Raw genomic sequence first — 12607 nt, forward strand, 5'->3', positions numbered from 1 at the left:
TCTTAATCAATTATAAGCGTAACTTAGGATGTGTTTGATTTTGTTTTAGTTATTTTTATTCGTAAAATTATTTTGTAAAATAGTTAATGAAAAAAGTGTTTTTTTTTTTGTTTTTTTATTTTAAAAGTTAAAAATTAAAATACAAAACAAAAATAACTCAGATATATTTTCTAAATTTGATTTTAAAAATAAAAAAATTGTTATAATTTTTAAAACATTTTTTATAAAATAAAACTTACCAAATAGGTTTTTTTTTTCCTGAAATCAAAAAATTATTTTTCGAAACAAATTTCGAACAGATTCTTTAATTTCTAGAACTTTTTTTCCGGCTTATTATTCTTGTTACCTGTTTTTAATTTCGTCAAGTACAACACTGTTGTTGCATTAATTAGAAATGAAAAATTTGGTTTAGCTAACCAAATGGGCCTTATCTGCTAATATTTTTGTCTTATATATAATTTATGTTGCAGCTAGTTTTATGCTTGTGTCGAGGCCCGGGAGTCATATTTATAATGTTTTGTTTGCATTCGCTGAAGTCAAAAAAAGAGAGTGGGGTCCTAAAGAAAATGAAGTAGCGCAATCACAATGCCATGATAAACTTGATATTTCACTAGTGACCTACTACTACTGCAAGTGCAATGATGAAAAAGGTGCCCCAAAATATCTAACAAGATTACTATATAAACCTAGATTAATTATCGTTTTAAAAGTCATAAATTTTAATTGTTATTTCAGTTGCCCCAGGATAGAAGCAAAAGGGAAAAGAATCCATGACTTTTATTACCAATCCTACCCCACTTTTTGGAAGCTTTCTTTCTCACAATATAGCAACAAATATTGCTAAAGGCGTTTACCAGAAATTTGGAGGAAAGAGGGTACAAAAGTTTCTTTTGCAATCAAAATTGGGTATTGGGTTGCTTAATTCTAGTAGACGATGGAATGAGCGAAGTTACGCCGGTTCCGGACCAAAAGAAATTTGGTGGAACTGAAGTGAGAGAAAGAGAAAAAAATAATAATATACGTGTCAATTTTTTAGAGAAAGAACTACGGTGATCCTAGAACACGTTAAAAAATTTCTGATGAAACGCATTTACAAAATGTCAATCAACATGTTTTATAGCATCACCAGATCACTAGGCTAAGTTATAGCTTCCCAATTTTCTTCGTATAAAAGATTTAGTATTTACAATCAAATTATAGGTTAAAAATTGCCTGAAAAATCAAAAAGGTTTTGGGAGAGCCATTCCTATTAATTTTTGTAACTATTTCAACATTAATTTTCTCATAATAAACATTTGAAAATGTACCGCACTGCATTTACACATGGAGTAATAATTGGAAAATCTGATGATTGCTCCAAAACAACAATAATCAAAGGTTATATTATAGCTTTGCCATTCGGTCCCGAACCTAGTGAGCCCACCGTTTCTCAAACAATTCTAATTTTTTATTTACAATTGAGAGAACTATCACGAATTAGTGAGTAAATTTCACCAGTTGTGAATTTGTGATCAAGTAAAATGTTTTTGTCTTTTTTTTATATAGATAAAGTTTAAGAGTGATTAGATATCAGTATCTCTCTAAGATAAAAAAAGACCCCAACCTCTTTAAGAATTTCTGAAAAAGTTATCTATCACTTACCAACAAAATTTTCATATTGACTAACAGAGTTCGGAAAATTTTTTGCTCACCTATTACATGAGAGTATGATTTCCCTATATGGCAATATATATATATATAGTTATGTAAAAAATTTGTACCTATCATAATTTTTTTTACATATGAGAGCATCCACGCTCAATTTATCCCCGTAGTTTTGTCAAAGTCTAAATTGACATGATTTGGAGGGTGGGATTTTGCATTCAACTGCTTTAAGGCCATGGTTGCCTTCCGCAGAGTTTAGGTAAAACATTCATTGTTTTTGAATCATGTTTGTTTGTCGAGTTAAATTCCTTTTTTTAATAATAATATATATATGGGGTAGGATCATCTTACACCGGTGTAAGAATAATAAATCTTACATCAAATCTTAATCATTGATTTTCTACATCTAACGGTTAAGATTTATTAGGTCTCACTCATTAATTAATTTTTAATTCCCAATAAATCTCAACCATTGAATGCACGGAAATCAACGGTTAAGATTTGGTGTAAGATTTATTATTCTTACACCAGCGTAAGTTGATCCTATCCCTATATATATATATATATATATATATATATATATATATATATAATAGTATCCTTTGATACCGGTGTCAAACTAAAAAGTTTAACATCAAATCATAACCATTGATTTTTGCTAATTTGAAAATTATAATTTATTGGGTCACATTTATTAATTAATTAGTAATTCTCAATAAATTTTAACCATCGATTGACAGAAATCAACTGTTAGGATTTGATATCAAATTTTTTAGTTTGACACCAGCGTAAAAAAATCTTGTCTCGTATATGTATATAAGAAAAATATTTCTCAAGTCACTTGAGATACATTTATATTCGGTCACCCCAAAACAATAGCGGATCTAGAAAAAAAAATTTAATGTCTGACACTTAGAATAAAATAATAAAGAAAAAAAAAATTAAAGAAAATTTTAAATATATTAAAATATAAAAGAATATAAACAAAAAAAGAAAAGAAAACTTTAACTTAATATAAAAATAATAATTAAGTGTCAATTAAACTGTTACAATAGAATATTTTGGGTCCTCAACAAAAATTACGGGCCTCTATTTAATCTCTTAAGAAAAAAAATCTACTCGTGATCCCTCAGAATTCAAAAATAGACCCAAATAATCAAAATCATGATTTTCTGAAATTCAAAAAGACCCACATTGATCTAATCACGAGTCGACTTTCTTTAAGTGATTAAATTGGGTCCTGAATTTTTTTGTTGATGACCCAAAATATATTTTATTCTTTTTTTCCTCAAAAAATTTGAGTGTGCACTTGCACACTCACAGGTCCGCCACTGTCCCAAAACTACGTTGTTTTGTTTATTTATTTTCTTATATTAATTGATCACCTTTGAATTCTTTTTCTCTCTCTTTCTTTATCACCATTAATCCATCTTTATACGATTATGATTTAGTGGCCGGATTATCTCAAATGACTTGAGAAACAATATATCATATAAATATAAGGGGTTTGATTTTCTCATGTTACATGAAAATTGAATTCTCATGTTGTGACTCAACTAGTGGTGGATCCCATATTTATTAAAAAGAGAAAAAGAAAAGAAAAATTTTACATGCAAATCGAAGGGTCACAAATGAGAATTGAATTCTCATGCAATATGAAAAAATATTTTTCCTAAATATATATATGGTGATAACTTTAAACCCTATAATATTAAAAAAAAAATTCATACACTTTATAACTATGTATTCCGAGAAAAATATAGTTATAATATTAAAAATTATTTTTTTATATTATAATGATGTATTATCTGGAATACATAATTTGCAAGGAGAATTCTAAATTCATAAAAAAAAAAGTGATATATATATATATATAAAATCCCTTTTATCCATTAATTTTTCTCAGTTTCTTGAGTTTTTGCTGACACATAAGATGACAATTTGAAAATAAAGCAATTAAGCAAAGCACACCACCGTGTCCGTAGGGTCATGACACATGGCCACACGAAGGACTAGAGATATTCCTTTTTTTTGGATTTAAAATTTATTTGCACGTTCGGCCAGGTTCCAAAATCTGGGAGTTGTTTGATGCTTGGCTTTTTCAAGCATGTTAGTTCAACAACAAAGCGAAATTTCAACCTCGTAGATAACTCAAATATGAATAAAGAAAGGTTTTTCTTAATACATATTCAAAAGATATATGATACGAATTAAAAATAGTATTTATTATTTGTTATTAAATCATCTAATTAGTTATCTAAAACAAAAAACATTTTTTATATATTTTTTGGTAAACTATTTTTATATTTTCAAGATAAAAGTTATTTTTATTTATTAAATAATAATTTCTCAAAAAACTGTTAAACAAAGGTTTTTTTATCTCAAAATAAATTAGTATATGCAGTCACATTAATAACAATTTAGAAAAACTTGACAAAGATAAAGAGAGAAAGAAAAGCATTTGAGTTTGGGTCCATAATAGTCTTTGAATTTGAGGCATGAATTTCAGAGAGAAAGAATTATTAATATTATCCCATACATAATAAAAATATAAGTCGAATTAAGAAAAGGAAAGGTAAGTGAAAAGATAGAGTATTGGTGCAAGTTATTAGCAAGTGGTGGCTAGTTTTGGGTGGAGATATAGATGGCGGTGGACCCCATTTCTTGTCAGTGGGATGGTGCTGCGCACGAAAGCCGTCCAGAAATGGCTGTGCACACGTGCACTCCTGCTAACGTAAACAACATGTCCTCTCATTTCATAGGACCAAACTCATCTCTATGTAATTATGTTATGTACCATCGCCCTCTCTTTTTTTCTTTTTTCTTTTAATATTTTAATCAATTTATTAATTCGTAATTAGTTCAATTCATTATGAGTTTGAAGATTAAAATTTTAAATTCTTTTTTAAAATGATATTGAAGAAGATCGAACATATATTTTTATTTCTACTTACTTAGTTCTCTCGTCTTCCTTTTTTAAAAACAATTTTTCCCAAATAATTATATGATGGGTGCTAAACTTATCTATTTTAAGAAAGTATTGTATTGTTTTTTAAATTAGAAATTAAAAGTCAATAAAATTATTTTGAAACATTATAATTACAATGTCGGTTCTCCTAAAATTATTATTTTTTATTTTCAGAATTTAAATTCGAAGTCTCGTGATTAAATAAAACAAATTCCTTAACAATTGAATCAATAATTATTGGAATAAGCTCCGATCGAGGGTGTATTAGTAATGTTTTATAATTTAATTTAATTAATAATTTAAGTTGGTTGGACGATAAATTAGTTGTTTTTTTATTCAAAAATTATCCAATTTATTGAACTAATCATATTAAGACCTAAAACATGACGAATTAGATGACAAAAAAACAAAAAAAAAAAAAGCCAAGCTTAAAGGGTAGTAGGGTAAATCCACGACACTTGTCAGTTGGTAACATCGTATGATAATTACATTAACCTTAAATAAAAAGAAAGGCAAACCGGGTCTTCGTTAATCACATGAGGAGCAAGTCATTGCCGTGTTTGACTTCAACTCAAAACAGCGTTATACTCTCACGGCACACAGCGTACACAGATTTCAGAAACAGAAACTGAGATTTGATTCTTGCACTTTCATTTTTTTCCATAAGCAAACTCAAAAGTTCTCAACTTCGTTGCTATGCAATCCACCACCGCACGATTTCTTACTTCTTTATGCTAATTTCCTTATATTCTTTTATTCCTATTGGGTTTCAACACTTTGAAAATTTTTGATCGGTGAAAGAAAGAACCAGATATGAGAAGGGCTAATGGGAATGATGGCAGAGATGTCAACAACACTTTGGACACTATAAACGCTGCTGCCTTTGCCATAACATCAGCCCAGAATCGCGTTTCTCAACATGCTCATCAGGTATAATCTTATAATGATGTTAACTTCGTTTTTTTCACACCATTTTTGGGGAGAAAGAAAAATATATATATAGATATTTTTTGCTCAACAAGTGCTATTTGTTTGCTGTTTTTATTTTTTGTTTTTTTGGGTTGATCATTTTGATGCTCTAGACCTTTAATCTATGTGTTATCTGGGTTTCTCTTTTGCTTGTCAGGTTTTTGTCATGTATTCCATTTTGTGTTGAACGTGACACTGTTTGGTTGAATTTTCATAATTGATCTCTTTTAAGAAAAGAAGGTATCTTTTTTTTTTTTCTTTTTTTCTTTTCCTTTTTCCCTTTTTCCTTGTATGTGTGTGGTGATATGAACACATAAAAGTCGCAAACTTTTCAGTTTCAAAAGATAGTAAGTTCGGGGAAAATTCATTAGACAATGTTAGAATTTTCCTGTGCTTAGTCTTTGTCTTCGTTAATGAGGAAGCGTGTAAAGTCGGAACTCATCAGTTCTCGCACTGTTTTTGCTTTTACTTGATATCAGTCATTTTCTTGTTAATAAAATGGGAATAGATTTTTTATTTTTATTTTTTATGCAAGACATCTTTGTGGTGGCAGAGTCACTGTGCAAGGTTGAAAGCAATTCGCATTTTGTGCTGAGTTTGGTGAAATTAACAAAGGAGAATTTTCAATTCAGTTGGCTTTCTCATTTTTCTGATGATTGAAATCTCATTTTTTGATAATCAGATTGACGAATACCATAACTTAACTAGGATTAAATACCAAGTAGAAGATTGGATCAGATTACTCACACTTGCTGGTAGAGTGTTTGTCCTGATTCCTGTCATGTATGACAATTAATTGACTCCTTATTTTTTTCACCCTGCAAGCAATGAGAAACTCTTGCAAGAATGGATGTTCTAGGAGTAATTACTGTGTATGTATGTTTCTTGTTCAATCTGGGGTCTATCAATATGAAAATTAAGGTCTGAGTTATATTTCATTTTGTATATAACTATCAGTAATTGGTACTTCCGAGTGCATCAAGGGAACAATTAAAATGTCTGAAACTTAAGTCAGTTACTTTTGCTTGCAGAAGAAAAAATGGGGAAGCTGGTTGAACATATCCGGGTGTTTTGGATACAACAAAAGCCGAAAGCGCATCGGACATGCTGTGCTTGTTCCAGAAACAGCACCTAGTGGAGCAGATCCTGGTGCAGCTGTTAGTTCAACTCAAGTACCTAGCATAACACTTCCCTTTATTGCACCTCCCTCATCTCCTGCATCTTTCTTTCAATCAGAACCTCCTTCAACTGCACAGTCACCAGTTGGTATACTATCTGTGTCTGCTAGCATGTACTCTCCTGGTGGCCCTACCTCAATCTTTGCCATTGGTCCTTATGCACACGAAACCCAATTAGTTTCGCCACCCGTTTTCTCAGCTTCATCAACTGCTCCTTTCACTCCTCCTCCTGAGTCTGTACACTTGACTACACCTTCTTCCCCTGAGGTTCCATTTGCTCAGCTTCTTGACACCAACAATAGGAATGGTGAGACCTATCAGAGGTTCCAAGTATCTCACTATGACTTCCAATCTTACCAGTTTCATCCTGGAAGCCCAGTTGGTCAGCTCATATCACCAAGATCTGCCATCTCAGCTTCTGGCACCTCATCTCCTTTCCCTGATAGTGAATTTACTGTTGGTGGCTCCCATATAGACCCTCCCAAGTTACTTAACTTAGATAAATTGTCCACTTATGAAAACCACAAGTCAAATCAAGGTTCTGGTTCTCTAACCCCAGATGCTGTAAGGTCCACAACTCAAGCTGGTTTTCTTCCAAATCACTGGGTTTCTGAGATCAAAATATCCCCACATCCAATGAATAATCGCCGGAATGAGATTGGTGTAAATCATAGGGTCTCATTTGAATTATCTTCCCAGAAAGTATTATATGTGGAAAACAAGCCAGCAACATCATCACATTGGACTAAAGTCGTGTCAATATTAAAAAACGATGCAGCAACAGCAGACAAAGAAGAAAATTCAAGAGAAACCGGGTGTGATGACAAACAAGTTGTTGCAGAAACTCCTAATAAGGATGCACCTCAGGAAACCAGTTTGGGTGGAGATGAGGCAACAGTTCATGAGAAGGATCAGTCCTTAACACTTTCTTCTGCTAAAGAATTCAATTTTGATAATGCAGATGGAGGTGATTCTCATGCCCCCAATATAGTTGCTGACTGGTGGGCTAATGAGAAAGTTGCTGGGAATGAGGGAGGGGCCTCCAAGGATTGGTCTTTTTTCCCAATGATTCAACCTGGTGTCAGCTAACCAACCAATAAAAGGACTCACATAGTGACTTCTTGTTCACAGACATGCTACAATTTGGCATTGGATTTTAATTTTTTGCCATGCTGCTTGGCAGAAAATTCAACAGCACTCCTACTAAATTGAATAATAGTAAATTAAAGATTGAGAAGTCTAACACAGTGACGGGGTTCTTTTTTGAACTACATGGCCCCCCAAAAAAAAAAAAACAGAGGTGTGTTCTCCTCTCCATAATATTATGTATGTTGTAGTTCTTATCAAGTTTGGGGTTAAAATGTAGCTGTACATTTTTAGCGTATGTACCCTCTGTCGATTTTACATGTAATATATCGGCAGCTATTATAAATTAATGAATGGTGGTAATTAAAATAAATAGATATTGATCATGATTCTTATTCTATTTATCTAATATTTAGAATCACAAATCAAATCCTAATTTTGATACAAATCAAGTCAGAAAACATAAAGAAAAACGTACACATGGAGGTCGAGCTTGCAAGAGGGGTAGAAAACCTTCTGGACATTCACCCAACGGGGGCAAACCATAGCAATGTTGTTAGATTTCGCTTTAGTAATTTTTATGAATGCTCAAATTCGCCATAGTTCAATAAGAGACTGTTAGATCCCACAAATAGGGAGATAGATTTCCACATTTGAACTAATGTATTTTAAAAGGCATGTATATTCAGATAAACAATTTTACTTTTTGGGCATTTTTATAGTTTTTTTAATATATAAAAAAAAAAAGAGAGAGTAAAAAGTGAATGAGAACTGAAACGACCCACCCAAATATATTGTGTTCTATTTTTTTTTTATTCTTAAATTATTTTGTAGAGTAGTCAATGAAATGAATATTATTTGTGTTTTTTGTTTTAAAAGTTAAAAATCAAAAAATAAAATTGAAATATGTTCTTTAAATTTGATTCTAAAAATTTAAAAATAGATATAATTTTACAAAGACGTTGTCAAACATGTCTTTTTTAAAAACTGTTTTTAAAACAGAATTCAAACATACTTGTAGTTTTTTTTTTATGTGTTCATTTTCGGATTAGTCCGGTTCGAGCATTGTTGAGCCCTATAAAGGAGGTGGCTCTTCCAAAATTATCTTTTTTCATTCTCGGGACTCAAACTCAAGACCTCTAGTTAAGGGACACAAGCTCCTTACCACTTGTGCCAATGGTATTTGGTAAACACACTCGTAATTGTCTCAACTGATAATAGAAGAATGCATGGGAGAATATGTTACTCACTAGCTCGCTATTTTATTTTTTTATTTTTTTTGGAGAGTATTCTCTCATAATTTTATAGGTCTTCTATAGACTAATGCGAAGTTTGAGGTGAGTTCATGATTAAGGCTTTAAATCCTTTCCAAAAACAGTAATGGGAAGAATCAAGTAAATGCTCTCACCCTCGCCTGTTCAGTTTTTATGCGTCAACTGAATTACTATCGTTTGGAACACTAACTCGCTTTTAGGTTCCCAGAATTGAAGATACAATGTCTCGTGACGGACAGAAAAAGGCCCAAAACATACCACAAGCAACCTCTTACCCCGACTTCAGAGCCCTAAATCAACAACTTCAGGTCCAGTCCAACACGAGCATACAGACTAAGCAATGTGGAATCCTGTCCCCCGTACCTTTTTCTAGAAGAAGGTTCTTTAGATGTTTCCATTTTATTAGCATATATAAGTGCATGCGCACGCATGCTTGACCGTTATATTTTGTATTTAAATATTAAATATTCCTTCAATAGTCAACCATAAATTGAACAGACAAATCAATATTAAACTTTATATTTAAATTTATCTGGTAATTATTTAATAGTAAGTAATAACAAATCTTTGAAACTATCATAGATTCACTCTTTCTTTAATTGCTATTACCATTTAAAAAAATTGCATTTATAAAAATTTAATGATTAACCAATAGTAAGTAATATTATTAATTAGATTGACATATTAATAAATAAATAAAAACCTTGCAGGCATGATTAAAATTTTCTTTCTATAATGTTTACGAATTCCCGAACTGAGTATGTCACTTTTGTGCTACCCAGCATTTTCATTTTAGCAAATGAATTTTTTATAAAAAAAAAAACCATTGACTATAGGTATCTTATAAAGTTATTTCATCAAATATATTCTTTCTTATTTAAACCATTGTCTAATAAATTGCTCTCTTTATTTCATTTCATTTCATTCCTGTTCTATAAAAACAAAATATACATAATGCAAAAAAAAAAAAACGTGGGCATCAAATTTGACCGTCAACCATTGCAATTTTCAAACGCAGAAAACAAATGAAAGATATTCGCCGCATCGATCTGAATATGTTTATTTTATTTTATATCAGTCCTCGGAAGAAGTAGCTGGCTGCGTTCATATTCTACCAAAAACAAATAGTCCATTTCGGACGGCCAATATAATTTAAAATTAAAAAGAGAAAAAACAAACAAACACACACGTTGGCAATGATGTTTGCTTCAACTAGAAGGGCTGGACCAATTTATTTTATTTTTTATTTATAAATCACGTGTATTTTTTATGAAATTATATTCGAGACAAATATAAAATTAAAGATTTAAATTTCTTTCAAAAATAACACTAAAAGATCGAACTCACCCCACCTACTTAATTTTTTTTTGTACCAATTAAGTTATCATCGTTTAATGACAGGACCAACTTTTAGTTAGACCAAAAATTTTGACCTTTTTTGCACTGGACCTTCTAGAGTCCCAGATCCTATACCATTGGCAAAACCAACGACCCCTTCTCCTCTCTCATATATAAACCCTCATTTCTTTCCGTTGTTCTCAAAATACCAATTCACAACTTGGCATTTCAGAGAGCGAACAAGTATTAACAGGAAATCAAATAGAAATGCCACCTTTTGCAGGTTCTCATCCTGGATTCGAATCCAACATAGTTTCCATCGACGTGGGTGGACAACTGTTCCAAACCACGAAGCAGACACTAACCTCGGCAGGTCCGAAATCATTCTTTTCCAGAATAACCGAAGCATCACCACTCTACACACCGTTCATCGACAGAGACCCAGAACTGTTCTCCCTCCTCCTCTCTCTCCTCAGAACCGGTAACCTTCCCTCAAAAGCCAAAGCCTTCGATCTCCAAGACCTAATCTTGGAGTCACAATTCTACGGCATCGAAAACCTCCTCATCAATTCCCTTTCTAGCCCCTCCCAGTTGGAACCCTTCAACCTCCAAAAATCACTCGTCTTGCCCTTGAACGGACGAGACTCTCCCTCCTCCGTCGCCACCACCCCCTACGGTTCCCTCCACGTCGCCCACGGCAGCAAGATCACCACCTTCGATTGGTCCCTCCGCCGCAAATCCACGATTCTCACCCACTTCACCGCCGTGGATTCCCTCCTCGCTATCTCGCCGTCGGTGGCCGCCGCCGGCGCCAACGACTTCTCCGGCCTGCAGATTCTGGATTTGGAAAAGGGGCACGTGAGAGATACCCTGAACTGGGAGAACGTGACCAAGTCCGGTTCAACGGTCCAAGCCATTGGGTCCTCGCCGGAGCACCTTTTCGCTAGCTTCGAGTCCTCACGGCGCAACTCGAATACGATCGTGGTTTACGATTTGCATAGCTTGAGACCCATCTCGGAGATTTGTCACAACGAGATCTACGGTGCCGACATCGATTCCGCAATCCCCGCAACCAAGTTGCAATGGGTTCAAGGCCACAACTTGTTAATGGCGTCTGGGTCCCACAGTGGTCCCTCCGGCGTGTCCGGTAACATAAGGTTATGGGATGTTCGGTCCGGCAACGTTGTTTGGGAGATGTCAGAGAAAGTGGATTGTTTTGCTGACGTGGCAGTGTCCGATGAATTGTCGGTTATGTTTAAGGTTGGGGTGAATTCAGGTGAGGCCTACTACGTGGATTTGCGTAATCTGAGTGGTGAGAATTCATGGGTTTGTCTCGGTGACAAGAGAAAAGTGATGAATGGGAAGAAGGAAGGGGTTGGTAGCAAGATTGAAACGCAAGGGAATCAAGTGTTTTGCACCAAAGGAGGGAATGTGGAACTGTGGTCAGAGGTTATAATGGGAAATGCAAAGAAAGAGAGGATATTGAAGAAGAACTTGATGGGGAGGGTACAGGACATGGGAGGTGCTAAAATTACCAATTTGGCCTTTGGAGGGAGTAGAATGTTCTTGACTAGAAAGGATCAGCAATGTGTTGAGGTTTGGCAGAGTTCTTCTCGGGATCTTTGATTTCATATCAAATCAAACGTAGGATTAGTGGCCAAGTGAACATAGCTCTGTACATTTTTATTGTTTTGGGGTACCTAGCTGTCAATTGTTTTAATCTTTTTGTATGAAATGTCATCCAGCTAACTGTGGAGGCTTAGTTTTTTTAATAATATGAAATTCAATAGTTAAACATCTATTTTTTTTATTTTTTATTTTTTTAATTGGAGCCTTTATGACATTAATTTTTATCACATCTTAATATTTATTATGCCGAAACAGCTGATTTTTATATGTTCATTCATGTTAATATTTAAAATTGAATTGCTATTTATTTATATTATATTCCGTTGTACTTTCTCAATTTTCGCACTTTACTTCACTTAAGTGTTTTTTTTCTTCTGAAAGGAACCTGAGTGTTATTTTAAACTCTCCTCTCAAGCCACCATCGATTATAACATTAATAGGCAATGCCCAGGGGAAAAAAATAGGAATTGGGGTTTTTCATTTTCATTTTCGAAGAAGGGCAATGTTAGACAGTCAGGAAA

General features: G+C 33.3%; 2 protein-coding genes across 3 annotated transcripts; both read left to right on the forward strand.

The window, feature by feature from the left end:
• The first annotated feature begins 5165 nt into the window (after positions 1 to 5165).
• On the forward strand, positions 5166 to 8199 carry LOC133299838 (uncharacterized). 2 transcript variants are annotated; one of them, XM_061499337.1, is made up of 2 exons: positions 5166 to 5542; positions 6613 to 8199. In XM_061499337.1, the coding sequence occupies exons 1-2, from the start codon at positions 5426 to 5428 to the stop codon at positions 7846 to 7848; spliced, it is 1353 nt and encodes a 450-aa protein (XP_061355321.1). In that variant the 5' UTR covers positions 5166 to 5425; the 3' UTR covers positions 7849 to 8199. The 2 variants fall into 2 exon arrangements, with proteins under 2 accessions (XP_061355321.1, XP_061355322.1); XM_061499338.1 differs by having other exon boundaries at positions 5440 to 5542; positions 6597 to 8199.
• A 2380-nt stretch (positions 8200 to 10579) lies between these two features.
• On the forward strand, positions 10580 to 12238 carry LOC133299837 (BTB/POZ domain-containing protein At5g41330). The gene has a single exon (XM_061499336.1). The coding sequence runs from the start codon at positions 10725 to 10727 to the stop codon at positions 12081 to 12083; it is 1359 nt and encodes a 452-aa protein (XP_061355320.1). The 5' UTR covers positions 10580 to 10724; the 3' UTR covers positions 12084 to 12238.
• Positions 12239 to 12607: the final 369 nt, after the last annotated feature.

The sequence above is a fragment of the Gastrolobium bilobum genome, unplaced genomic scaffold (genome assembly GCF_033153095.1).
Source record: "Gastrolobium bilobum isolate Gb01-03AN ecotype WA unplaced genomic scaffold, APGP_CSIRO_Gbil_v1 utg16950, whole genome shotgun sequence".
NCBI lineage: Eukaryota > Viridiplantae > Streptophyta > Magnoliopsida > Fabales > Fabaceae > Gastrolobium > Gastrolobium bilobum.